The sequence below is a fragment of the Theropithecus gelada genome, chromosome 12, assembly GCF_003255815.1.
Source record: "Theropithecus gelada isolate Dixy chromosome 12, Tgel_1.0, whole genome shotgun sequence".
Taxonomy (NCBI): Eukaryota; Metazoa; Chordata; class Mammalia; order Primates; family Cercopithecidae; genus Theropithecus; species Theropithecus gelada.
In genome coordinates this window covers 2,679,405-2,704,946 of record NC_037680.1, presented here as the reverse complement: position 1 = coordinate 2,704,946, position 25,542 = coordinate 2,679,405, and the positions used below count along the sequence as shown (strand labels likewise).

The 25,542-nt window shown below is 42.6% G+C and overlaps 1 protein-coding gene across 2 annotated transcripts in view; it reads left to right on the top strand.

The window, feature by feature from the left end:
- Positions 1-326: 326 nt before the first annotated feature.
- Positions 327-25,542, top strand: part of UGGT1 (UDP-glucose glycoprotein glucosyltransferase 1) — a 108,436-nt gene continuing 83,220 nt past the window's right edge. Inside the window, exons 1-6 of one of the 2 annotated variants that reach the window (XM_025404765.1) lie at positions 327-551; positions 6,042-6,177; positions 12,843-12,925; positions 17,930-18,060; positions 20,599-20,711; positions 24,072-24,246. In XM_025404765.1, the coding sequence (XP_025260550.1) occupies positions 6,056-6,177; positions 12,843-12,925; positions 17,930-18,060; positions 20,599-20,711; positions 24,072-24,246 (624 nt within the window). In that variant the 5' untranslated portion in view covers positions 327-551; positions 6,042-6,055. Of the gene's footprint in view, positions 733-6,041; positions 6,178-12,842; positions 12,926-17,929; positions 18,061-20,598; positions 20,712-24,071; positions 24,247-25,542 lie in introns of both variants that reach the window. The other variant, XM_025404767.1, reaches the window with a different exon arrangement.

The following is a 25,542-nucleotide window of genomic DNA, read 5'->3' as shown; positions in this document are numbered from 1 at the left end:
AGAAACGTTAAGACAAGTGTCCTTACTGTGCCACCGAAACGCTAAAGGGAGTCAGCTTTTAACAAACGTTTAACGGAGTAGGTCCCAGAGTCCAAATTGGATTTCATCGACTGTTAAAGCTTTCGGGTCTCAGCTGCTGGCACAACGAACCTTCCCAAGACCTTGAGGACTGGCAGCCGACCCGCCACCCTGGAGAGCGGAAGTGCGGAGAGACGCCGGACGCCCCCGCTCGGAGATAAGACGCCGACCGCCCGACGCTCTGGCCTGCTAGGTCTCGACTCGGTAGCCGGAAGTCCTCTAGCGTTCGCCTTTAGGAAGCGGAAGTAAGAGGGCGGCCGGCAGCCGGGCAATTGCCTTGCGAGGCTGGGTGTTGAGCCGAGCCGCGGGAAAGGCGCGTGTCGGCTTCTCACTGGCGCAGCCTGCACCGCCGCTGCAGCCCCGCCCCGCCCTGGCGTTGTCCCTGGCCCTGTGGCGGACTAACCACGGCCCGGGCATAGGCGGCAAGGGAGACGCGAGCGGTGCGTGTGCCGCAGCTGCGCTGCCGGTGACAGGTACCCAGGGGTGGCGTGAGGAGGCCTCATGGACGGAGAGAGGGTTTGGGGCACAAGGGGACCCTGTGCCCCCGTCACATTGAGCTTTCGCCTCTACCGTGACTCAGTTTCCCCTCTGGTGTCCCATCCCTTCCCCTTTTCGCGAGCGCCCTGAGTTGCCCTCACTGGTGGTCTTGGCAAGGTATCGCTTCCGCGGGGGTGGCGGCTGGCTCTGTTCAGAGATCTTGAACCTTTTCTGAAGAGCTTTGGATCCTTGTGCCCAAGTGCAGAAGGAAGTGGGGGAAGTGTCCTACCATGAATTTAGACCGAGCTTGATCCTCAGTGAGTTGAGAACCAGCACTTTGCTGGACCCTGATTGCAGAACGACGTGCCTTTTAAAATAGATTTCTATTTTTCCTAAAATGAATTCGGGTTGATGTGCCTTGGTTGCTGTTTTCGTTTAATACTGTGATCTGTTGGCTGGAAATTGGATGATCCGGTTTCACTTTTAGTGTGGGACCTGCCAGATTGAGATCTGCAGCGTCGCCAGTAACTTATAGATGTGAACTGTTTTTGTTCCTTGGCCAGAATCTGCAGTTGTTTTGCATTTCTTGCCAGATTTGAGAAGGAGCATATTTTGTTCGTTTGAAGTCCTGGGGTCTTTTGCCTTATTGTGCCACACTAACTGTTTCGGAAACATTCACTGATGCACTTGCCAGCCAATTTTAGTGTAAAATGCGCTCTTTCTTTCAATAATCTTACACTTGCAAGCGTTTGAAGACCTTTTAAATAGCTATTTAACAGCACCAAAAAACTTGGAATGATTGTAGCCTTTCACTTTGCTTTTTTTTTTTTTAAGCAAGTCGAATTTAGCAACACTTGACTTCCTTTTGATAAACTTAGCTGAAGCTTATTTTTAAAAAATTCTTATTTATTTTTTTGTAGAGATGAGGTCTTGTTATGTCCCAGTCTGATCTTGAACTCCTGGCCACATGAAACTTATTAAAGGAAGTGAGCATAATACTCGTATAGTAGCATAGCACATTTATAATGCACATTGAACTTCAGGGGAATATATTAAACTATGAAGAAAATTCTTTTAGAATTTTCCTGCAGCTGTCTGTGAGCATTTTCTTTTTTAAGTTTCCCTGTAACAATACAAGACAATGTGATAATTTTCTTTTTTCTTTTTTTTTTTTGAGATGGAGTTTCGCTCTTGTCTTCCAGGCTGGAGTGCAATAATGAGGCGATCTCGGCTCACTACAACCTCTGCCTCCGCGGTTCAAGTGATTCTCATGCCTCTGCCTCCCGCGTAGCTGGGATTACAGGCACGTGCCACCACGCCCAGCAAATTTTTCGTATTTTTTGTAAAGATGGGGTTTCACCATGTTGGCCAGGCTGGCCTCGAATTCTTGACCTCAGGTGATCCACCCGCCTTGGCCTCCCAAAGTGCTAAGATTGTAGCAGGACAAGCCACAGACAAAACCCCTCAGACACCGAGTTAAAGAAGGAAAGGTTTTATTTGGCCAGGAGCTTTGGCAAGACTCACATCTCCAACAATGGAGCTCCCCAAGTGAGCAATTGCTGTCCCACTTTAAGGGGGTCCGCGTGAGAGGATCGTGATGGATTGAACAAGCAAGGGGTACATGACTGGGGGCTGCATGCTCCAGTAAGAACAGAAGAGAACAGGACAGGGATTTTCACAGTGCTTTTCTATAGAATGTCTGTAATCTATAGATAACATAACCCATTAAGTCAGGGGTCCATCTTTAACTACCAGGCCCAGGGTGTGGTGTGGGGCTGTCTGCTTGTGGATTTCATTTCTGCATTTTAGTTTTTACTACTTTCTTTAGAGGCAGAAATTGGGCATAAGACAATATGAGGGGTGATCTCCTCCCTTAGGATTACAGGTGTGAACCACCACGCCCAGCCTGATGTGATCATTTTCATATCAGATGTATAATAACCACTTCTAGCTGAAATTAGATTTATGTGGTTCACAGGAAATGGTTTTGCTAATAGATACATAGTAAATGTGTGTTATGCTTAATAATTTGAGAAGTTAATTTGTTTCTTTAAAAGGATACTTCCTAATATTTTTCCTTGCTACTATCATATATATAGAATCTCAGATGGCCATGTATAAACTTGCAGATTGCATTTTTTTTTTTTTTTGAGACAGCTGTCACCCAGGCTGGAGTGCAGTGGCACGTTCTTGGCACACTGCAGCTTCTGCACCCTCCAGGCTTAAGCAACCACCATACCTGGCTACTTTTTGGTATTTTTAGTAAAGACGGGGTCTCCCAGGCTGGTCTCGAACTCCTGAGCTCAAGCAATCCACCTGCTTTGGCCTCCCACAGTGCTGGGATTACAGGCGTGAGCCACCCTGCTGGGCCTGCATGTTGTTTTCTAGGAGTCTGTTTTTTTTTTTTTTTTTTAAAACTAAAAAAAACTATCATTTTAGTTTAAAAACGGGAGAAGAAAAAGTTGGTGATGACTTAGAATTTTCATGCCTCTCCTGTTTTCCAAAAAGTGTAAAGGGTTTTTTTTTTTTTTTTGAGACAAGATCTCACTGCCCAGCTGAAGTACAGTGGTGCTGTCCCTGCTCATTGCAACTTTAAACAATCCTCTGATTTCAGCCTCCCAAGTAACTAGGACCCCTGCCCTGGTAATTTTTAAATTTTTTGTAGAGATGGGATCCGTGTCGCTCAGGCTGGTCTTGAACTGACCTCCAGCAATCCTCCTGGGCTGACCTCCCTAAATGCTGGGATTATAGGTGTGAGCCACCATGCCTGGCTCATAATATTTATTAATATTCCCTATATTTTACTGCAGATAAATAAGCAAGAGATAGTGTTTTAATTTTTTTATTTTTATTTTTTGTTCGTGAGACAGAGTCTTGCTCTGTTGCCCAGGCTGGAGTATAGTGGCATGATCTTGCTCATTGCAACCTCCACCTCCTGGCCTCAGGCGATCCTCCCCGCTCAGCCTCCTACAGATGGTTGCTGATAGTTGGGCCTAGAACTTGTTAAAGAGTGTTTTCTGTTTATTCATCATGCCGCAAGTATAATGCCTATGATCATGCCACACCACATGGCACATTCTGATGGCCATTATCTCAGACTGTTTGTCTTTATAAGCAACATTTAAGGACCCCTAGGGTCAGAGTGATAAGGGAGCCTATAAAATGAAGACATACTCAAACCAGAGACCGCTCCTCTTCCCATTCCTCTTCCCCTTCTCCTCCTCCTCCTTCTTTCTTTTTTTTTTTTTTTTTTGAGACGGAGTCTCGCTCTGCCGCCCAGGCTGGAGTGCAGTGGCCGGATCTCTGCTCACTGCAAGCTCCGCCTCCCGGGTTCACGCCATTCTCCTGCCTCAGCCTTCCGAGTAGCTGGGACTACAGGCGCCCGCCACCGCGCCCGGCTAGTTTTTTGTATTTTTTAGTAGAGACGGGGTTTCACCATGTTAGCCAGGATGGTCTCGATCTCCTGACCTCGTGATCCGCCCGTCTCAGCCTCCCAAAGTGCTGGGATTACAGGCTTGAGCCACCGCGCCCGGCCTCCTCCTTCTTTCTTCTTTCCTCCTCCTCCTGTCCCGCTCTCCTCCTGTCCCGCTCTCCTCCTATCCCGCTCTGTTGCCCAGATGCAGCATGGACCTCCTGGGCCCAAGCTGTCTTTCCACCTCGGCCTCCCAAGTAGCTGGGACCATAGGTGCATGCCACCATGCCTGGCTGATTTATTAATTTTTTTTTGTTTCAAAAGAAGCTGGCAGTGCCTAAACTTAAAATGCTTCTAAGAGCCACTTTTCTATTTGGTGTAGTTTATTTTGCTTTTGCCCATTGTTCTTCAGAGATATTGTGTGTTATATGAAGCAGGATGTTAACACGAATGATGCTTTTTATAAAAGGAAGGTATTGACTGGTCCCCAACGTGGACGGCCTCCCTCAATGATAGATTTTATAAGCAGTACGAAGGAACTGGGATGAGACGGAAGTAAACCTTAGCAGAGCGAACATCCTGAAGCCAAGGACAGGTTAGTGCTTCCCACATAGTCATCCCCCTTTAGCTCTCATTCAAATGGGTAGAGCTTGGATACTGACTTTTCTGTGGCTCAGGAGAGGTCTGATTAGGGTTCTGTTAGGTGGACTTTTGGGATGAAAATCAGAGACATCTGCAGCTGGACACCTTTTTCTGAAATTGTCTGGATGCTGTCTGTGAGGATCTTGACAGGCTTGGAGCGGCTACTGAGGGAGTCAGGAGGCCTGCATTCTGTGGCCATCCACTTTGCCAGTGACCCCAGATCCCTCACTTTGTGGATGGGGACAGTTGGCTTGGCAAGCCACTAAAATTTTACATTTATTTCAGAACCTGTCTGAGTTTACATTTGAGACCCGTTATGTTCGTTTCCTAGGGCTACCACAACAAAGTATCACAAACTGGGTGCCTTAGAACAACAGACATTTACTGTCTCACAGGGCTAGAAATCCTCAATCAAAGTTTCACAGGACCACGTTCCCGCTGAACTCTTCTTAGGAGAATCAGTCTTTGACTCTTCAGCTTCTGGTAGTTTCAGGCATTCCTTAGCTTACAGTATAATTTTAGTGTGTGCCTCTGTCTTCCCCTGGTGGTCCCCTGGGTCTCTACATAGTTGTCCCTCTGTGCTGTCTATCTCTGTCCAGATTTCTCCTCTTTATAACGTCAGTCATTGGATTCGTGCCCACCTAATAACCTTGTTTTAACTGATGACCTCTGTAAAGACTGTATTTACAAATTAGTTGACATTACGAGGTACTGGGGGATAGGATTTCCATATCTTTTTTGGGGACACAGTTCAACCCTTAATATCCATCATTTATATTTTCATCTATCTCAGCTTTGCTTTCCTGCTTTATACAGTATGGTTGTGTGCAAGCTGGTGTGCCACCAACTGATTTTTATACCCCTGTATAGTGTATATTCCTTGGGAAATGAAGCAGAGCCTTTGTAGGAAAGAATATAATAACCTAAATGCCTTCAGTTACAGTATCAGTCACTCAGCAAATATCTGTTGGACTAGCTAGATATTAAGTGCTATTATATGTCAGAAGCATTTCTGTTTCGCTAACTTATGTTATTTTGTGTCTCCAAGTATTAGGATTGTTATTTTGTGTCTCCAAGTATGAGGTTAAAATTACCTTGTAGCAGGCCGGGCCTGGTGGCTCATGCCTGTAATCCCAGCACTTTGGGAGGCTGAGGCCGGCAGATCGCAAGGTCAGGAGTTTGAGACCAGCCTGGCCAATATGGTGAAACCCTGTGTCTACTGAAGATACAAAAAATTAGCAGGGTGTGGTGGTGCGTGCCTGTAATCCCAGCTACTCGGGAGGCTGAGGCAGGAGAATCGCTTGAATCTGGGAGGCGGAGGTTGCATGAGCCGAGATCGCACCACTGCACTCCAGCTTGGGCGACAGAGCGAGACTCCGTCTCAAAAAAAAATTTCCTTGTAGCAAAACTTTCTTTCTTTTTTTCCTTTTAGGAGTTTGCTATAAAATGGGAGTTCTGATTGTACTCACTGTTCTGTGGCTGTTCTCCTCAGTAAAGGCCGACTCAAAAGCCATTACAACCTCTCTTACAACAAAATGGTTTTCCACTCCATTGTTGTTAGAAGCCAGGTAAGAGAACGTTTTTTTCCCCTCCACGTATTTGAGTATAAATATAGGCTCTGACAGTGAACATTCAGGAGCTTTTTAAGCAGTGAGATTATCATCAAATGCATTTATGAAGAGCCTCTTTCAGTGTGCACTGTGGTATGTACTGTACAAAGGCTGTTAGGGCATAGCATCATTCAGTAGGACAAGGGCTATGTGGGTTTATAGAGATATGTAGAACTTTAGACAAATAACTGTGTTGGATAAGTTAGTATGTTACTTTCCAAAAAGCATAACAAGGGAAGAGATTTGTGTTTATTTATTTATTTATTTTTGGAGACAGGTCTCGCTCTGTTTCCCAGGCTGGAGTGCAGTGATGAGATCTTGGCTCACTGTGACCTCCGCCTCCTGGGTTCAAGGGATTCTCATGCCTCTGCCTCCCGAGTAGCTGGGATTACAGAGATGCTCCACCACACCCTGCTATTCTTTGTATTTTTAGTAGAGATGGGGTTTCACCATGTTGGCCAGGCTGGTCTTGAACTCCTCAGTCTCATGTGATCTGCCCACTTTGGCCTCCCAAAGTGCTGGGATTACAGATGTGAGCCACTGTGCCTGCACAGTTGTATTCAAATTTTCTCCTTATTTGAAGGAAGTTTTAAGAGGTGATTGATAAAAGGAAAAGAAGAGGGCTTAGCAACGTAGGGGAAAGAAGACTTATTTCCCATAAGAACCTGGAAGAAGGCTGGGTGCAGTGACTCACGCCTGTAATCCCAACAGTTTGGAAGGACAAGGTGGGTTGATCACCTGAGGTCAGGAGTTCGAGACTAGCCTAGCAACAATTAGCTGTGCGTGCTGGCGCGTGCCTGAGCATCAGATTAGGAGATTATGCCCATGCAGCTCAATCTTTCTTTTTAAATGATAAAAATGGTGGCTAGGTACAGTGGCTCATGCCTGTAAATCCCAGCACTTTGGGAGGCTGAGGTGGGTGAACTGCTTGAGTCCAGGAGTTTGAGACCAGCCTGGGCAACATGGGGAAACCCCATCTCTCCAAAAAAAAAAAATAGCTGAGTGTGATGGTTCGTACCTGTAGTCCCAGCTACTTGGGAGGCTGAGTGAAAGAATCACTTGAGCCCAGGAGGCGGAGCTTGCGGTGAGCCAAGATCACGCCATTGCACTCCAGCCTGGGCAACAGAGCAAGACTCCGTCCAAAAAAAAAAAAAAGAGAAAGAAGTTACCTTCCAATTAAAATGGGTAGAATTTTTCATAAAACAACAGTTGTCTTAAAATTAGTGAAACACAATATAGTAAATAATTTCATGAGAAATTTTGTATTCCAAGTGTGCTTTTCAGCTAGTGTTTGTAAGTAAATATAGTGAGATATCTGTCTGTATAGGTAGAACTTAAATGCTTATGGATGGAAACTTATTTGATTGTATGTCGAGTAATCTAGAGGTAGAACTAGCAGAGACTATCCAAAGGATAAGTGTGGGTAGACTGAGCAGCAAGCACTTGGTAAGTCTTAGCGTTAGAACGTGCTAGAAATTTGGACTGTCACATCACTTCGATCAGCCTTGTGGTCTGCCTTCTTCATCTTCAATTTAGAATTTTTTTTTTTTTTTTTTTTTTTGAGAGTGTTTGAGACAAGGTCTGTCTCTGTTTTTCAGGCTAGTGTAGTGGTGTGATCTCAGCTTACTGCAGCCTCTGCCTCCTGGGCTCAAGCCATCCTCCCACCTAGGCCTCCCTAGCAGCTGGGACTATAGGCGTAAGCCACCACCCCTGGCTTATTTTTGTATTTTTTATAGAGACGGAGTTTCACCGTGTTGGCCAGGCTGGTCTCGAACTCCTGAGCTCAAGTGATCCACCTGCCTCGGCCTCCCACAGTGGTGGAATTACAGGTGTGAGCCACTGCGCCTAGCCTCTAGAGTTTTGTATTCTAACATTTTCCCCTTAATTCCTAGAAAAATGTGGATGAAGAATTTTGCTATGTTGATTATGTGAACGAATGGTTGCACCTCTTAAAGAGAAAGCCTCATTTGATATTGCCAGAAGGACCCGTGGGAAGGGGCATGCAGCAGCCGGTCTTGACTAGCTCAGGAGCCTAGCAGACTTTCTGCTAAATAGACTTCCTTCAATCGCCTCTCTCTGCCTTTCTTTCTCAGCACGGAAGTGGCAAAACAAAGACAAAACCGTTGTATATATTTCATAGTGATAACTAACTTGGTAAATGGCTCCAGCTTCTCCAATGTCTGAACTTTATTAGATACGGCATAGTAGTAAATGTGAAGTGGCTCTTTTTTTAGAGTTCCTATGGTGGGGAAAAAAAGCCCAATAAAGCAAATAACAAACAAAAAAACAGTGACTGAAGATATTTTGAGACTGCCTGAGCTAGACCGCCTGAGCCTGGACCCTAAAACCTAAAGTTTTTCTTTTCCTTTTTGCTAATCTTATTTTGGATGATTTGTTTGGTATAAATCTGTCATTGAGATTTACAACCCCTCCCCCCAGCCCGCTTTGTTTTTGAGACAGAGTCTCATTTTGTCGCCCAGGCTGGAGTTCAGTGGCGCCATCTTGGCTCACTGCAACCTCTGCCTCCCAGGTTCAAGCCCATTCTCATTCTCCTGCCTTAGCCTCCCGAGTAGCTGGGATTACAGGCATGTGCCAGCACGCCTGGCTAATTTTTACATTTTTAGTAGAGATGGGGTTTTACCATGTTGGCCAGGCTGGTCCGAACTCCTGACCTCAGGTGATCTGCCCGCCTTGGCCTCCCAAAGTGCTGGGATTACAGGCGTGAGCCACTGCGCCTGGCCAAGATTTACTATCACTTTCTGATTCATTTTGTAAAATTAACTGTAACAGTTGTTTTTGTGAGATTCTGTTTAACATTCTTTTTTTTTTTTTTTGAGGCGGAGTCTCACCCTGTCGCCCAGGCTGGGGTGCGGTGGCGCAATCTTGGCTCACTGCAAGCTCCACCTCCTGGGTTCACGCCATTCTCCTGTCTCAGCCTCCCGAATAGCTGGGACTACAGGCGCTGCCACCATGCCCAGCTAATTTTTTGTATTTTTAGTAGAGACGGGGTTTCACCGTGTTGGCAAGGATGGTCTTGATCTCCTGACCTCGTGATCCGCCCGCCTCGGCCTCCCAAAGTGCTGGGATTACAGGCGTGAGCCACCGCACCTGGCCAACATTCTTTTTTTAAGATGGAGGTTTGCTCTTGTTGCCCAGGCTGGAGTGCAGTGGCCTGATCTCGGCTCACCGCAACCTCTGCCTCCCAAGTTCAAGTGATTCTCCTGCCTCAGCCTCCTAAGTAGCTGGGATTACATGCATGCACCACCACACCTGGCTAATTTTGTAATTTTTTTTTTTTTTAGTAGAGATGGGGTTTCTCTATGTTGGTCAGGCTGATCTGGAACTCCCCACGTCAGGTGATCCCCCCTCCTTGACCTCCCAGAGTGCTGGGATTACAGGTGTGAGCCACCGCACCCGGCCTCTGTTTAACATTCTTACCCTGAATTACATTTCGTTACTTTCACTTTTGTTTACACTAATTTCTTGATATTCGTACATTCTTGATCATTGTACTATAAGATTCCTATGGCATAAAACTATGGACTTTTGAGAAAGAATGCTAAATTTGCCAGCCCTAATTGCTCGATATTTTCAGTTTCTTTGGTCACTGTGAAGCGAACAGGGTATACTGTTTTCTTCATCAACTTGCTTATCACAAACATTTCCCCCTTTCATGATATCCCTGGTCATTTGCCATTTTGTTTTATTTTTATTTATTTTTTTCCTTGGCATGTGAAGTAAGAGCTACATTTGCCATTTTGGTTTACTATTTTTAGGCCCCTTCTCCTGTGGCTGTTGGTATACAGTTTGCCAAGGTAATATGACATGTAGGCAACTCATAGAAATGAACTATGCTTATTTGAATCCACTTAGTATTCACCTCCAGAGCTAGCAGAGCCCACCATTCTTCATTCTTATGTCTGTGGGAGACCCTGATGAAGGATCCAGGTACTCTGTCCATCTGGTTAAGGATGAAGGGTCAGCATCTTTTACTACACTTTATGGCATGCGGCCACCACAGATCTTTTGCCTTCCTTGCGTCTATCCCTCAGGGACTAAAAGTATTCCTGTTGTGTATTTTTAGATTGGACCTGATGTTTGTGAAGGAGTTGTAGCTTTGTGGTTGTCAATGAAGTGATACTTATCTTTAATTGAAGTAAAACACTAAGTGTGTTTTCTGCAGCTGTAGCTACAGAAATATTACATAAGCAGGTATTATTAAAATCAAAACTAATAATCATTTATTGAGTGCTAAATTTTGTAATGACCCAGAATGTAGCATGATAGAAGTATAAATTAAATGGATATGAATTTATATTCAGCTTTTCCATTGACTCACTCTTTGTCTGTAAGCAAGTTAGTAGCATCTCTGAATTACAGCTTATTTACTTGAAAAACGGTTATATCTGAGGGTGGCTGTGTGGATTTGAGGACACAAGTAAATATGCCAAGCTTAGTGACCGTCACGTCATAGACCCTCCTTAAATATTAGTTTCTTCTCTCCTTCTAGTTCTACATAGAAGGAAGACCAATGCTGATCTCCCACAATAGCTTTGGAAATCTAAGAAAACAAGTTGCTACCCTATTTGTACTATCTTGTGGGCATTCATTCTGGTTGTTTGTAGCTTTTTTTGTGTTGTAGATTAAAAACTTGTCCTAGATTATGGCATTTCAAAACATTTACATATGGAGAGAATGGTATAATGTACTCTCTCTGCACCCATCACCCTGTTGTAACAATTATCAATTTAAGTACAATAACCACCATCACCACCACCTTCTCTCCTGCCGCACTAGAATATTTTAAAGCAAACCCCAGACATCATATAATTTGTAAAATCATGATTTTTGGGGGGAGGGGGAGGGAGTTTCACTCTTGTTGCCCAGGTTGGAGTGCAATGGCATGATCTCGGCTCACTGCAGTCTCCCCCTCCTGGGTTCAAGTGATTCTCCTGCCTCAGCCTCCTGAGTAGCTGGGATTGCAGGCGCCCACCACCACCCTCGACTAATTTTTTCTATTTTTAGTGGAGATGGGGTTTCACCATGTTGGCCAGACTGGTCTCGAACTCCTGACCTCAGATGTTCCACCCACCTCTGCCTCCCAAAGTGCTGGGATTACAGGTGTGAACCACCGCGCCCGGCCTGTAAAATCATAATTTATACTCAGTGGAATAAGTTATATAAGAAGCTAAAAAAACAAAAAGCAACAAAAATATGCTTTAAAAAAAGGCAGCATTTCTTTAATAATATCTTGTATTGTTCTTCTCTCCCCTGGGTTGTTTCAGTGGATCTAGTAAGCAATATTAGGACTGTTCCAAGTTTAGACCTTGTAAGACTTATGTAGGCAGTGGGGTGAAAAGAATGTATGTTTCAAGAAGCTTCCCTGTAATTGTATGAAAAGCATGTATTTGTGTGTGGCCTTTACTGGGAGAGTCTTAGCCTGATTGAATCTTAGTTTTCACCACACTGGTGAGTGTGTCACCTTGCCCTTCTCTGCTTATCTTGTGAATGTGCCCTTAATTAATTAATTTAGTGTTTATTTGCACATCCTGGTGTATCTGTCTTAGTACTTGTTTTCTTAGACTATAAGCTATGCTAGGCTTGGTGTGGTGTCTATGTCAGTTACTAGAAAGCCTAGAAAAATACTACTCTCAAGGAGGCATTAAGAAATTTAATATATTATGATAATGGGTATTTTCAGAAACCTATTTTTAGAGAAGCTGTGCATTACCGGGAAATGTGTCTTATTTTTCCCATATTTCTGTGTCTAGCTGTGGAGTAGAGTGAGATTGTACACCTCAGTGTTGACAAGTAATGGGAAGGTCTTCCTTTGGCTGGGTAAGCTGAGATCCAGATCTGTAGTTTGCTTTAAGACAGTGAAAGATTACTACTGCATTAGTGTTATGGCTCAGAGGAGAAGATAAGCAGTTGGCATGAGTCATTCAATTACTGCATGCATTTCCTTTTAGGGGTTTTAGACTCTTGAATGAAGGGAAATTTAGATTGGCCATTATGTTAGTAGTGTAAAGTTGAAAAAAAATTAAGATGGCATTAAGTTCTTGGATCTGATTTTGTTAGATCAGTGCTAATTTTAAACTAAGTTTGGTGATCTTGAAAATTTGGATTCAGGGGTGTTAAAAGATTACAACATGCTGCCTTTAGTCTCCCAGAAATTTTTCTGCGGTTCATATTTTACTGTGGGAGAACTTTAGGCAAAACATATTTTTTGTTCTTTGTACGGCCTTTCAGAAAATAAGTAAACAGAACTAATACTAGAATCATCAGTTCCTAGTTCTGCTTCCACTACTCATAGTATTTTTGTCAGTGGGGTTTCATAAGCTTTCTTTATATTGAGACTTCCCTGTTATGTTTTTATTATTCAAAATTTCTTAAGAAATAGCTATTAGGTGAAAAAGTTCATAGGCTAAGTTATTGATAACTAATACGCTGGTAGGACTTGCTTATCATTAAAAACATATACATAAAGGGGTATTATATATTATAGATTGAAAGTCAAACTACGGACATTTGGAAACTTCAAAACTTATTTTTACTCTCTTTAGTCATATAGCTTATATTAGAAAATTTTATTAAGTTGTTTTATTTCTGATCTTTTCTCCCAGTGAGTTTTTAGCAGAAGACAGTCAAGAGAAATTTTGGAATTTTGTAGAAGCCAGTCAAAATATTGGATCATCAGATCATCACGGTAAAATTGAAGCAAATGCTTCTTTGACTTTGGTGTCTGGGGAATATATTAGGAAAAAATGGTCTCTGTATAGTATGTGTGGCATGGCCGTTAATGGAAAACATTGTTGTCTTTAATGATTGGAGTTATGATCGTGGTCAGGAAGAGCCAACACAACACAAATAGTTATTTTTGAAGCAGTTTATTTTTTTTTTATTTTATTTTTTTTTTTTGAGATGGAGTCTGGCTCTGTCGCCCGGGCTGGAGTGCAGTGGCCAGATCTCAGCTCACTGCAAGCTCCGCCTCCCGGGTTTACGCCATTCTCCTGCCTCAGCCTCCCGAGTAGCTGGGACTACAGGCGCCCGCCGCCTCGCCCGGCTAGTTTTTTGTATTTTTTAGTAGAGACGGGGTTTCACCGTGTTCGCCAGGATGGTCTCGATCTCCTGACCTCGTGATCCGCCCGTCTCGGCCTCCCAAAGTGCTGGGATTACAGGCTTGAGCCACCGCGCCCGGCCTTGAAGCAGTTTATAACTTTGGCTATAAGTGGTACCTTTGTTTTTTTCCCCTCTTGTTTTTGTTCTATCATGATCCTTTATTAAAGTGCTATGTGAATATTTTGTGGAAGTACATTTCATTTTAAGTCATTCAGTATTAATAACCATCTAATCTGATTCACTGTTTTTTTTTTTGTTATGAACTAATTACAGAACTGATCTATTATCTGTTAAGTTCATTGTCATTAAGTTAGTATCATCCAGAATGTTTTCCATTATGCCTGCCAGCCACCCACAACTTGAGTGTTAAGGTGTCAAATTAATGGTTTATCCTGTGAAACCTCATTGACAGTTTTTATGATGTGCTTTCACGTTTTTTAAACTTGGTATAAGCTATATAGGGTGTAAACATTAATAGTTGGATATGCTGATATGTGAGTAGTTAAAACCGTGACTATTAATTTACATTGACAGATATAGGTTATTATTTTTTTTTAATTTTTATTTTTTGAGACGAAGTCTTACTTTGTTTCCAAGCTGGAGTGCAGTGGCGTGATCTGGGCTCACTGCAACTTCCATCTCCCAGGTTCAATCATTTCTCCTGGTTCCAAGTTGCTGGGATTACAGGCATTCACCACTACACCTGGCTAATTTTTGTATTTTTAGTAGAGATGGGGTTTCCCCATGTTGGCCAGGCTGGTCTCGAACTTTTGACCTCAAGTGATCCACCCACCTCAGCCTCCCGAAGTGCCGGTATTACAGGCATGAGCCACCGTACCTGGCCAGATACAGGTTCTTACAGAATAGGAACTGTTTCAAAATTGTGTGATTGCTGTTGATGTTAATGGGTTGGCTTTTTTTCTTCTTTTAAAATTATTTAATTTTTTAATTTAATTTAATTTAATTTAATTTTTTTTTTTTTTTTGAGACGGAGTCTCGCTCTGTCGCCCAGGCTGGAGTGCAGTGGCCGGATCTCAGCTCACTGCAAGCTCCGCCTCCCGGGTTCACGCCATTCTCCTGCCTCAGCCTCCCGAGTAGCTGGGACTACAGGCGTCCGCCACATCGCCCGGCTAGTTTTTTGTATTTTTTTTTTAGTAGAGATGAGGTTTCACCGTGTTAGCCAGGATGGTCTCGATCTCCTGACCTCGTGATCCGCCCGTCTCAGCCTCCCAAAGTGCTGGGATTACAGGCTTGAGCCACCGCGCCCGGCCAAAATTATTTAATTTTTTAAAAAAAATACAGTGGAGATGAGGTCTGTCCCATTGTGTTGCCCAGGCTGGTCTCAAACTTCTGGGCTCAAGTGATCCTCCCAGCGCAGCCTCCTAAAGTTCTGGGATTACAGGCATGAACCACTGTACCTGGCCTGTATTGATTTTTTAACTTTTTAATTTTTTATTAAAATAATACATATTTTAAAAGTTGTCTGAATCTTTTTGTTTTGTTTTGTTTTTATTTTATTTCACTTTTTTCACTCGGTGTGATCTATCCAAATATTTATTTTATTTTATTTATTATTATTTTTTATTTGGGCTAATTAAAAATTTTTTTTTTGTAGAGTCAGGGTCTCGTGTGTTGCCCAGGCTGGTCTTGAACTCCTGAGACTCAAGCGATCCTCCTGTCTCGGCATTCCAAAGTGCTGGGATTACAGGCGTGAGTGACTGCACCCAGCTAGATTTTATTTATTTTTATTTTATTTTATTTTATTTATTGTTTTGAGACAGAGTCTCGCTCTGTCACCAGGCTGGACTGCAGTGGCGTGATCTCGACTCACTGCAATCTCTGCCTCTTGAGCTCAAGCCATTCTCCTGCATCAGCCTCCTGAGTAGCTGGGATTACAAGTGCCCACCATTGCGCCCAGCTAATTTTTGTATTTTTAGCAGAGATGGGGTTTTGCCATGTTGGCCACGCTGGTCTCAAACTCCTGACGTCAGGCAGTCCACCCGCCTCAGCCTCCCAAAGTGCTAGGATTACAGGTGTGAGCCCCCAAGCCCGGCCTATTTTGATTTTGGAAACAGAGTCTGGCTCTGGAGGCTGGAGTGCAGTGGTGTGATCATAGCTCACTACAATCTTGAACTCCTGAGCTCAAGCAGTCTTCGTGCTTCATCTTCCTTAGTAGCTGGTGTTATAGGTGCGTGCAGCTAGGCCTGCCTAATTTTTACATTTTGTTAAGATGGGTCTTGCTATGTTGCACTTGCTGGTCTCAAACTCCTGGCCTCGAGGCATCCCTGCCCCGCCTCCCACCTTGGCCTCCTAAAGTGATGGGATTACAGGGGTGGGCCACCATGCCCAGCCTGAATCTTTTTTTTTTTTTTGGCAATATAGATATGTAAATATTTTAAACAAGCATCTGTAAGTTTTACTAATTTCAAGGCAACTAGAATTAAGTTATCAAAAAATACTTTATTTTTAAGATTTTATAGAACAAATTTATCAAAGTGGATTTATAATCAAATTTGAACTTTGACATTTAAAATGACATTTTTTTCAGTGAAAATGATAATACATATTCATTAAAGCTATAGGAGTATGAGTCCTATGAACAACATAAAAGTGTGTTAAACATTTTATTTGTTTGAAATATTACTTAATTCCTGCCACCCAAGATTGACACCATTAACATTCTGGCATCATTTTGAGATATTTCTTACCTATTTTTTACGTAGAGGATGCTATTGCAGTATAGAAACTTTTATATTCTGCCTCATAAAATGTTAATATTTGTATTTTCTTTTCTAAATGGAACGTTTTATTTTCTTTCTTTATTTTTTGAGACAGAGTCTCCTCTTGCTCAGGCTGGAGTGCAGTGGCGCGATCTTAGCTCACTGCAACCTCTGCCTCCCGGATTCAAGTGATTTTCCTGCCTCAGCTGGGATTACAGGCGCTTGCCACCTCCCGTGGCTAATTTTTGTATTTTTAGTAGAGATGGGGTTTCACCATGTTGGCCAGGCTGGTCTAGAACTCCTGACCTCAGGTGATCCACCCACCTCCCCCTTCCAAAGTGCTGGGATTACAGCATGAGCCACCGTGCCCTGCCTATTTTTATTTTTTAAAAAAGAGACACACTATGTTACCAGGGCTGATCTCTTGAGCTCCTGGGCTGGAATAATCCTCCTGCCTCGCCCTCCTAAAGTTTTGAGATTACAAGCGTAAGCCACTGTGCTTGTCCTTTAAAATGCAAAATTTAAGTTTTTGTGCATGGATAACATGTGATTCCCAAGTCAAAGCTATATAAAAGGTTATATGCAAATAACCTTTATATTTATATTTATAAAAATTTGAGATAATCACATTTGAACTTCGACATTTAAGATGACATTTTTTCAGTAAAAAATTATTTGTGCCGGGCGTGGTGGCTCAAGCCTGTAATCCCAGCACTTTGGAAGGCTGAGACGGGCAGATCACGAGGTCAGGAGATCGAGACCATCCTGGCTAACACGGTGAAACCCCGTCTCTACTAAAAAAATACAAAAAAAAATTAGCCGGGCGAGGTGGCGGCGCCTGTGGTCCCAGCTACTCGGGAGGCTGAGGCAGGAGAATGGAGTGAACCTGGGAAGCGGAGCTTGCAGTGAGCTGAGATCCGGCCACTGCACTCCAGCCTGGGCAACAGAGCGAGACTCCGTCTCAAAAAAAAAAAAAAATTTTTTTTGTATATATAAAAAAAACATTGTTTCCTCCTTGACCCTGTTCCTTCTGTTTCTTTCCTGCTTTTTATAACATTTTAAATTAATTTGTTTAGCCTTCAGTGTTTTTTACAACAAATATATACATATGTATTCTTATTTCTCATTCTTTCTCCTAGTTAAAAAAAAATAAGTTACTATGTACATTGTTTTGTGTCCTTGCTTTTCATTTATCCTGGGGATTTTTTCACGTTAGTATTTGGATTTTTTTTCTTTAAAATAATTTGGTCCAACTTTTTGTTTAAATGCTTCTTTTCAAACTTTAAAATGTCATCAGTATTCTTTAATACTGTAACTTCCTCATCACATGCTCAGTTTTGTTTAGTTTTTGGAATAGTTACCATGTGCTAGGCATCATGGATATAAGGATAAATAGGTCATAGCCTCTGCCTCTGGGGACCAGAAGTCTAGGCGGGGTATAGATAGACAGTGAATAAATAATTTAGTAAATGATATGATAAGTGAAAGAGGTAAACAGAGAAGTGTTCTGGGATTGAGGAAGAGATTTAACTGGTCCATTGAAGCATGGGATAGGGATTGTGGAGACTTCCTGGAGTAGGTGATTTCACAGCTGAATTATTTCTGAGGAAGTACGTAGCTATCAGTCATCCAGGTAAGTGGGAAAATAGTGGTCCAGGGGAGGGAATAGTTTGAAAGGGAAGAGGAGAGGAAGAGCCCAACTGCATTGTGTATTCCAGGGAATTTTAAGCATTTGATGAGAGTTCAAGACAATATACTGGTAAAACTTGCCATCACATACCTTTGTAACACAGCTTTGTGCTTCATGAGCTATCTTCTTTAGATTTCTCTAGTCATATGCAATTACTTTGGTTAATGTTCTTCCTTGACAGGTACTGATTATTCCTATTATCATGCAATACTGGAAGCTGCATTTCAGTTTCTGTCACCTCTCCAGCAGAATTTGTTGAAATTTTGTCTGTCTCTTCGTTCCTACTCAGCTACGATCCAAGCCTTCCAGCAGGTGGGTCCCGTGCTCTTAAAGAACAGCATTTTATGTCATGGTGAATGGATGTCATGATGAATGTATGTCATGATGAATGGATAGACTGCAGTTGTCCTGGAATTGAATTACAGAGCTATCACTTTTTTGCCTGAAATTTTCTAGGATTTATGATTTAAAAAAAGAAATAATAAGCAAAATTGATGTTAAGTCTTCAACCCGCAGATTTAAAAAAAATAAGAAAAAGAATATCTGTATGGAAAAGAGACAGCAATATTTTATTTATGCATTGCAGCCTGGGAGATGTAATCTTGTTAAACCAATGAACCAGCATCTAATCACAGCCTGTAGTTCTAAAAGCAGTTCACAGGAAATACAGGAGGCAAGAAATGTTTAGCATCACCACAGGGATGCAGTCAGGAAAATCAAGAATACAGGAATCGTAGTAGTAATCTAGTTTCTTCAATAAATAAATTATGGAAATTTCTATTGTAATTGAAAAGTAAAAGAGGGACAGAGGAACCTCAAGTTAAGAGAGACTTGCCGGGCGCGGTGGCTCAAGCCTGTAATCCCAGCACTTTGGGAGGCCGAGATGGGCGGATCACAAGGTCAGGAGATCGAGACCATCCTGTTTAACCCGGTGAAACCCCGTCTCTACTAAAAAAATACAAAAAACTAGCCGGGCGTGGTGGCGGGCGCCTGTAGTCCCAGCTACTCGGGAGGCTGAGGCAGAAGAATGGCGTAAACCCGGGAGGCGGAGCTTGCAGTGAGCTGAGATCCGGCCACTGCACTCCAGCCTGGGCGACAGAGCCAGACTCCGTCTCAAAAAAAAAAAAAAAAAGAGAGACTTAAGGCCGGGCGTGGTGGCTCACGCCTGTAATCCCAGCACTTTGGAAAGCCGAGGCGGGTGGATCACGAGGTCAGGAGATCGAGACCATCCTGGCTAACACGGTGAAGCCCCGTCTCTACTAAAAATATAAAAACTTAGCCAGGCCTGGTGGCAGGCGCCTGTAGTCCCAGCTACTGGGGAGGCTGAGGCAGAAGAATGGCGTGAACCCGGGAGGCGGAGCTTGCAGTGATCCGAGGTCATGCCACCGCACTCCAGCCTGAGCGACAGTGAGACTCCGTCTCAAAAAAAAAAAAAAAAAAGAGAGAGAGACTTAAGAAGAGACAGTCAAAGGTGTCTTCACCAACTATATATTTGATATAAAAGCAAAGTTAATTTTAAAATTATTTTTTATTATAAAATAAAACATAGAAAAACCACTCACAAAAAATATATAGTAATGGATTATTATAATGTGAACATCCTTGTAATTTTCACCCAAGTCAAGAAGCAGGACTTGATCTGGTGCCATGGAAAGCCCTCCACGTACTGTGTCCTGACTGTGGCCACCTTTCGCCCTCTGAAACCAACCACCCTGTTAACTTCTGTTGGAATCACTTGCTGTGTTACTGTATTGTTGTATTGCCCAAGGATACATCGTCATAATATGAAGTGGGTTTTTTTTTTTTCATTTTTCTTTATTTTGGGACAGAGTCTTGCCCTGTCGCCCAGGCTGGAGTGCAGTGGCGCAATCACAGCTCACTGCAACCTCCACCTCCTGCGTTTAAGTGACTCTCCTACCTCAGCTGGGGTAGCCTGCTACCACACCCAGCTAATTTTTGTATTTTTAGTAGAGACAGGGTTTTGCCATGTTGGCTAGGCTGGTGTCGAACTCCCGACCACAGGTGATCCATCCTGCCTCTGCCCCCCAAATTGCTGGGATTACAGGCGTGAGCCACTGTGGCTGGCCTGTTTTTGCCTGTATTGATTTTATTTTTTTGAGACAGGGTCTAGTTCTGTTGCCCAGACTGGAGTGCAGTTCTGTGATTATGGCTCACTGTAGCCTTAGCCTTTCCGGCTCAAGCAGTCCTCCTACCTCAGCCTTCTCAGTAGCTGGGACTACAGGCATATGCCACTGTGACTAACTAATTTGTTATTTATTTTATTTTTTGTAGAGATGGGGTCTCAATATGCTGCCCAGGCTTAAGTGGCAGGCTTAACTGCCCAGGTTTGGGCTTAAGTGATCCTCCCACTCTGGCCTCCCAAAGTGCTGGGATTACAGGCACGAGCTACCACACTCAGCCACTTTCACCAATGTTGTCTTGTCATAATTTAATCACCTGTTTTGATTATACATGTCTTTATCTCATCCTTGGTTAGAACTTTAAAAGGTGTGTGTCGGCCGGGCGCGGTGGCTCAAGCCTGTAATCCCAGCACTTTGGGAGGCTGAGACGGGTGGATCACGAGGTCAGGAGATCGAGACCATCCTGGTGAACATGGTGAAACCCCGTCTCTACTAAAAAATACAAAAAACTAGCCGGGCGAGGTGGCGGCGCCTGTAGTCCCAGCTACTCGGGAGGCTGAGGCAGGAGAATGGCGTGAACCCGGGAGGCGGAGCTTGCAGTGAGCTGAGATCCGGCCACTGCAACTCCAGCCCGGGAGGGAGACAGAGCGAGACTCCGTCTCAAAAAAAAAAAAAAAAAAAAAAAAAAGGTGTGTGTCTTCTGTGACAGATAGCAGCTGATGAACCTCCACCGGAAGGATGTAATTCGTTTTTTTCCGTGCATGGAAAGACGACTTGTGAATCTGATACCCTGGAGACTCTTCTACTGACAGCCTCTGAAAGGTAGATTGTGTGTTCCTTTGTTTTCATATCACACATTTCCAGTGCTGCTTCTGTATGTCATCTACCTTCTGATTTTCTCATCTGTTTTGTATCATTAGGTGTAATGGTTTAGAGTATGGCTTCTGGAACCAGACTGACTAGATTTGAATCTCAGCTCCGTCACTTAAAATCGTTTTGTGAAATGTGGCAAATTAATCTCATTTCAAAATGAAGATAATACAAGTATTTAGTATTAACTGTTACTATTTAGTAATGACTGCATTTGAGCAATGACATAGGCTTTGTCATTAGCTTAGTAAGAAATACTGTGTGTGTTAAAGCCAGTGCCTGAAATAATGACATTAATGATAATATCTCTCAGGATATTATTAGTTTCAGGCAAAGGAGGATATTTGAAAGATAATTGCAGGCTTGATTTGAATATTAATTTGGCAACTAATGTACCAGCTTTTTTGCCCAAAGGTGAGTTTCCTGTGGTAGACAACTCGGCTGTGTATCATTTTGCTGACTGGCGAGGGCAGCAAGCCGCCTGTACCTCCTCTAATGCTGTTCATAAACAGAACAGTGAGCTCTACATGGGGCTGGCCTGCCCTGTCAGCACTGCTAATGGCAGTGAGGTAGTGCAGGTCTTCTTTAGTGAGGTTGTCTGCCCAGCACCCATCCTCTGCCCACCAAACGTCAGTAGTGGTTCTTACTCAGAGTGCTAACCAGAAAACACAGTGTGCACTCCAGCCCTCTCAGGGTCAAGACATGGACATTCAGAAACGGCTGCATGTGATACAGTGGTGCTCTCTCGGGGGAAACAACATTGATGGCTTTGTGATTCTTTTAAAAAACTTTATTTAATTTGCTACAACAATAACGCACACCTTTATAAAGAAAAGAATAATAGTGTCTCCTCTCTGAGAGGTGGTAACTACTTTTAATGGTTTGGCATATATACCTTCAGACTTTTTTCTACGGTTTTAAATTTATACATGTAGGTAGTTCTATTTTTATAAAAGGCATCTTTCCATGTAGTACGAGTAGGTGTATCTCATCATTTTTAACACATGCATAACCTATGTAAGACTGCCCCATAATTGATAATTTAGCTCTTACTGATGGATTTTTAAGTCATTTTCTTTTTTTACCCCTGTTACAATAAGGTTATATGGAGCATCCTTATTCATGTCTTTACTTTCTGCTGAGTTATAGAGTTTATTACAATAGAGATTGGTAGGTCATAAAGTTTGCATTAAGATCTGTTAATATCTTGATGCCATCCTTAGATAAGTTTTTTGGAGAGAAGTTTTAAAATTTATGAGGAAAACTGAAATGTTAAGTCCATTAGAGGCACAAGCCTGTAGTCCTAGCACTTTGGGAGGCTGAGGCAGGAGGATTGCTTGACCCCAGGAATTCCAGACCAACCTATGCAACAAAGTGAGACACTGTTTATCCAAAAAGTAGCTGAGCGTGGTGGCAGTAACTGGGCACACGCCTTTGGTCCCAGCTACTGGGCTGTGGTGGGAGGATCACTTTAGCCTGGGAGGTAGAGACTGCAGTGAGCTGTGTTCATGCCACTGCACTGTAGCCTGGGCAACAGAGTGAGACCCTGACTCCAAAATAAAAACAGAAACAAAAACGTCCATTAGGAAGATCATAGTAGTAAAAATAGTAGAGGAGATAGACTTAATATAATTGGCAAGTAATAAGCTTAATGTTAGCCTCTGCTTTTTGCATTATTTATACTTACTTTTTTTTTTTTTTGAGACAGAGTCTTGCTCTGTCACCCAGGCTGGAGTGCAGTGGTCGGATCTCCGCTCACTGCAAGGTCCGCCTCCCGGGTTCACGCCATTCTCCTGCCTCAGCCTCCCGAGTAGCTGGGACTATAGGCGACCGCCACCTCGCCTGGCTAGTTTTTTGTATTTTTTAGTAGAGACGGGGTTTCACCGTGTTCGCCAGGATGGTCTTGATCTCCTGACCTCGTGATCTGCCTGTCTCGGCCTCCCAAAGTGCTGGGATTACAGGCTTGAGCCACCGCGCCCGGCCTATACTTACATTTTTAAATGAAAAGGTAATCATATTCTATTTATACGGTAGAAAAAAGTACTTGGCCAGCCGTGGTTGCTCACGTCTATAATCCCAGAACTTTGGGAGGCAGAGGCGGGTAGATTGCTTGAGCCAGGAGTTCGAGACCAGCCTGGGCAACATGACAAAACCTCATGTCTACAAAAGATACAAAATTTGGCTGGCATGGTGTCATGCACCTGTAGTCCCTCCTTGAGCCCTGGAGGTCGAGGCTGCAGTGAGTGGAGAGATCATGCGTCTGCACTCCAACCTGAGCGACAGACTGAGGACTTCTTAAAATATAACATAGTATATAACATATTATATTGACTGGGTGTGGTGGCTTATGCCTGTAATTCCAGCAATTTGGGAGGCCGAGGCGGGTGGATCACCTGAGGTCAGCAGTTTGAGACCAGCTTGGCCAACATGGTGAAACGCCATCTCTTACTAAAAATACAAAAATTAGCCGGGTGTGGTGGTAGATGCCTGTAATCTCAGCTACTGAGGAAGCTGAGGCAGGAGAATCACTTGAACCCAGGAGGCAGAGGTTGCAGTGAGCCGAGACCATGTCATTGTACTCCAGCCTGGGCAACAGGAACGAAACTCCATCTCCAAAAAAACAAACAAACAGAAATATTATATTATGTTTTACACACACACACACACACACACACACACACACACACAAAAAAAACACATACATACATACTCAAGATTTAGTGGTCATTTGAATATGTGTCCTTTTTTGGCCCTTTTCCTCCCTTTTTAGGAATTGGTAGCTATTATTAATTGAGGTTTATTTTATTTTATTTTATTTTTTTTTTTTTTGAGATAGGGTCCTGCTCTGTCACCCAGGCTGGAGTCCAGTGGCATGATCATGGACTATTGCAGCCTCAACCTCTGGGGCTCAGGTGATCCTCTCACCTTAGCCTCCCGGGTAGCTGGGACTACAGGTGAACGCCACCATACCCACCTAATTTTCGTTGTTTATTATAGAGTCGAGGTTTTGCCATGTTGCCCAGGCTCTTCTTAGTTATGATTACAGGCATCACGCACTGGACCTGTCCAGTGTTTACATTTTATAGTTAGTATTTTGTATAATGTACTTTTGTTATTTTTAATCATGAATAAACAAGACTCATACTTGATAGTAATCTTAGTAAGTGAAAATTATTTAAGATCATGCTGCCCTTCATATTAAGATGCTTATAATCTTTATTTAAATTTTCATAGCTGTACTTTATATTTTGTGATATTTTTAGTGTTTCACAATTATTCTTAAAGTTTTAAGCTTTTATTATTTATTTTCAGACCCAAACCTTTATTGTTCAAAGGAGATCACAGATATCCCTCCTCTAATCCTGAAAGCCCAGTGGTGATTTTCTACTCTGAGATTGGCTCTGAGGAATTTTCTAATTTTCACCGCCAACTTATATCAAAAAGCAATGCAGGCAAAATCAATTATGTATTCAGACATTATATATTTGTAAGTATTGGTTTATTTTACACCTGTTTTGAATGTAATTTGCTCAGCATGGCCTTAGAGCATAAGATAATAATCTCCCTCTTTATAAAATAATCTAGTTATTTGAACCCCTTTTTTGAGAAATCCAATAGTTTCATTGAGTTTGTTATTTGCACATAAGATGTGCTTTGCTTCACTTTCTGAAGAAATAAAAAACATACTTAAAAAATGGCTTGATAGTTTACATTTTATTTCAAAGTGAACCATGTAAATAATCTTTTCTAACTTTAGTATGGTCATTATACTATGGAACTGATTGTTGAATTCAGTTTCTTTTCCAATCTTTTTTCTTCTGTTTTCTCTTTGCCACCTTTTTATTTGGTGGAAGCAGGAGGATTTTCTAAACAGGCGATTCATAGGTAGACTTGATATAATATTAAGCTTTTAAGACTTTGTGTAATATTTAGTCATTTAAAATATTTATATGTAAAGGTTGTTAGCCCTTTAAAGTTTCTGTGTCATAATAAGCTCCGTACTAAGTTCATGCCAAAAAAATAAAAATTTTATTGATTGATTCATTTATTTTTGAGAGGGAGTCTCGCTCTTGTCACCCAGGCTGGAGTGCAGTGGCACAATTTCAGCTTGCTGCAACCTCTGCCTCCTGAGTTCGACTCTCCTGCTTCAGCCTCCCAGTAGCTGTCATTACAGGCACATGACACCATGCCAGCTAATTTTTTGTATTTTTAGTAGAGATGGGGTTTCACCGTGTTGGCCAGGATGGTCTTGAACTCCTGACCTCAGGTGATCTGACCGCCTCAGCCTCCCAAAGTGCTGGGATTACAGGCGTGAGTCACATTTTATTATTATTATTATTTTCGTAATTATTTTAATATTTTAATAATTATTTTAAATAATTTATTTTTAATTCAACATTTTTAATATTTAATTTTAATATTTTTAATAATTATTTATATTATTTTTATAAAATTGTAAATGAAAATTTGTACAAGCAGAAAGTTTTATCGAAGTCCAGTTTTTGACTCTCCCTCTGCCCCCTCTATTGCTGTTAGGATAGATAGATGTTAATGTCTGAAGGGCCATCTTCAGTCAGGATGCTGGTCAGTCCAAGCTCCGCTCAAAGGCATTTAAATTTAATAAAAAGCAGACTCCCATGGGCCTCAGAAACATCTCTGGGATTGAGACCTCACCACCTTTCAACCCTGCTCTGTAGGTTCTGGAGCTTCTTCTTTTCTTTCTCCATTTCTTGTGGTTGGGACCTTAGCACTTTCGGCTGTCCATTCTTCTGGTTTTGCATCT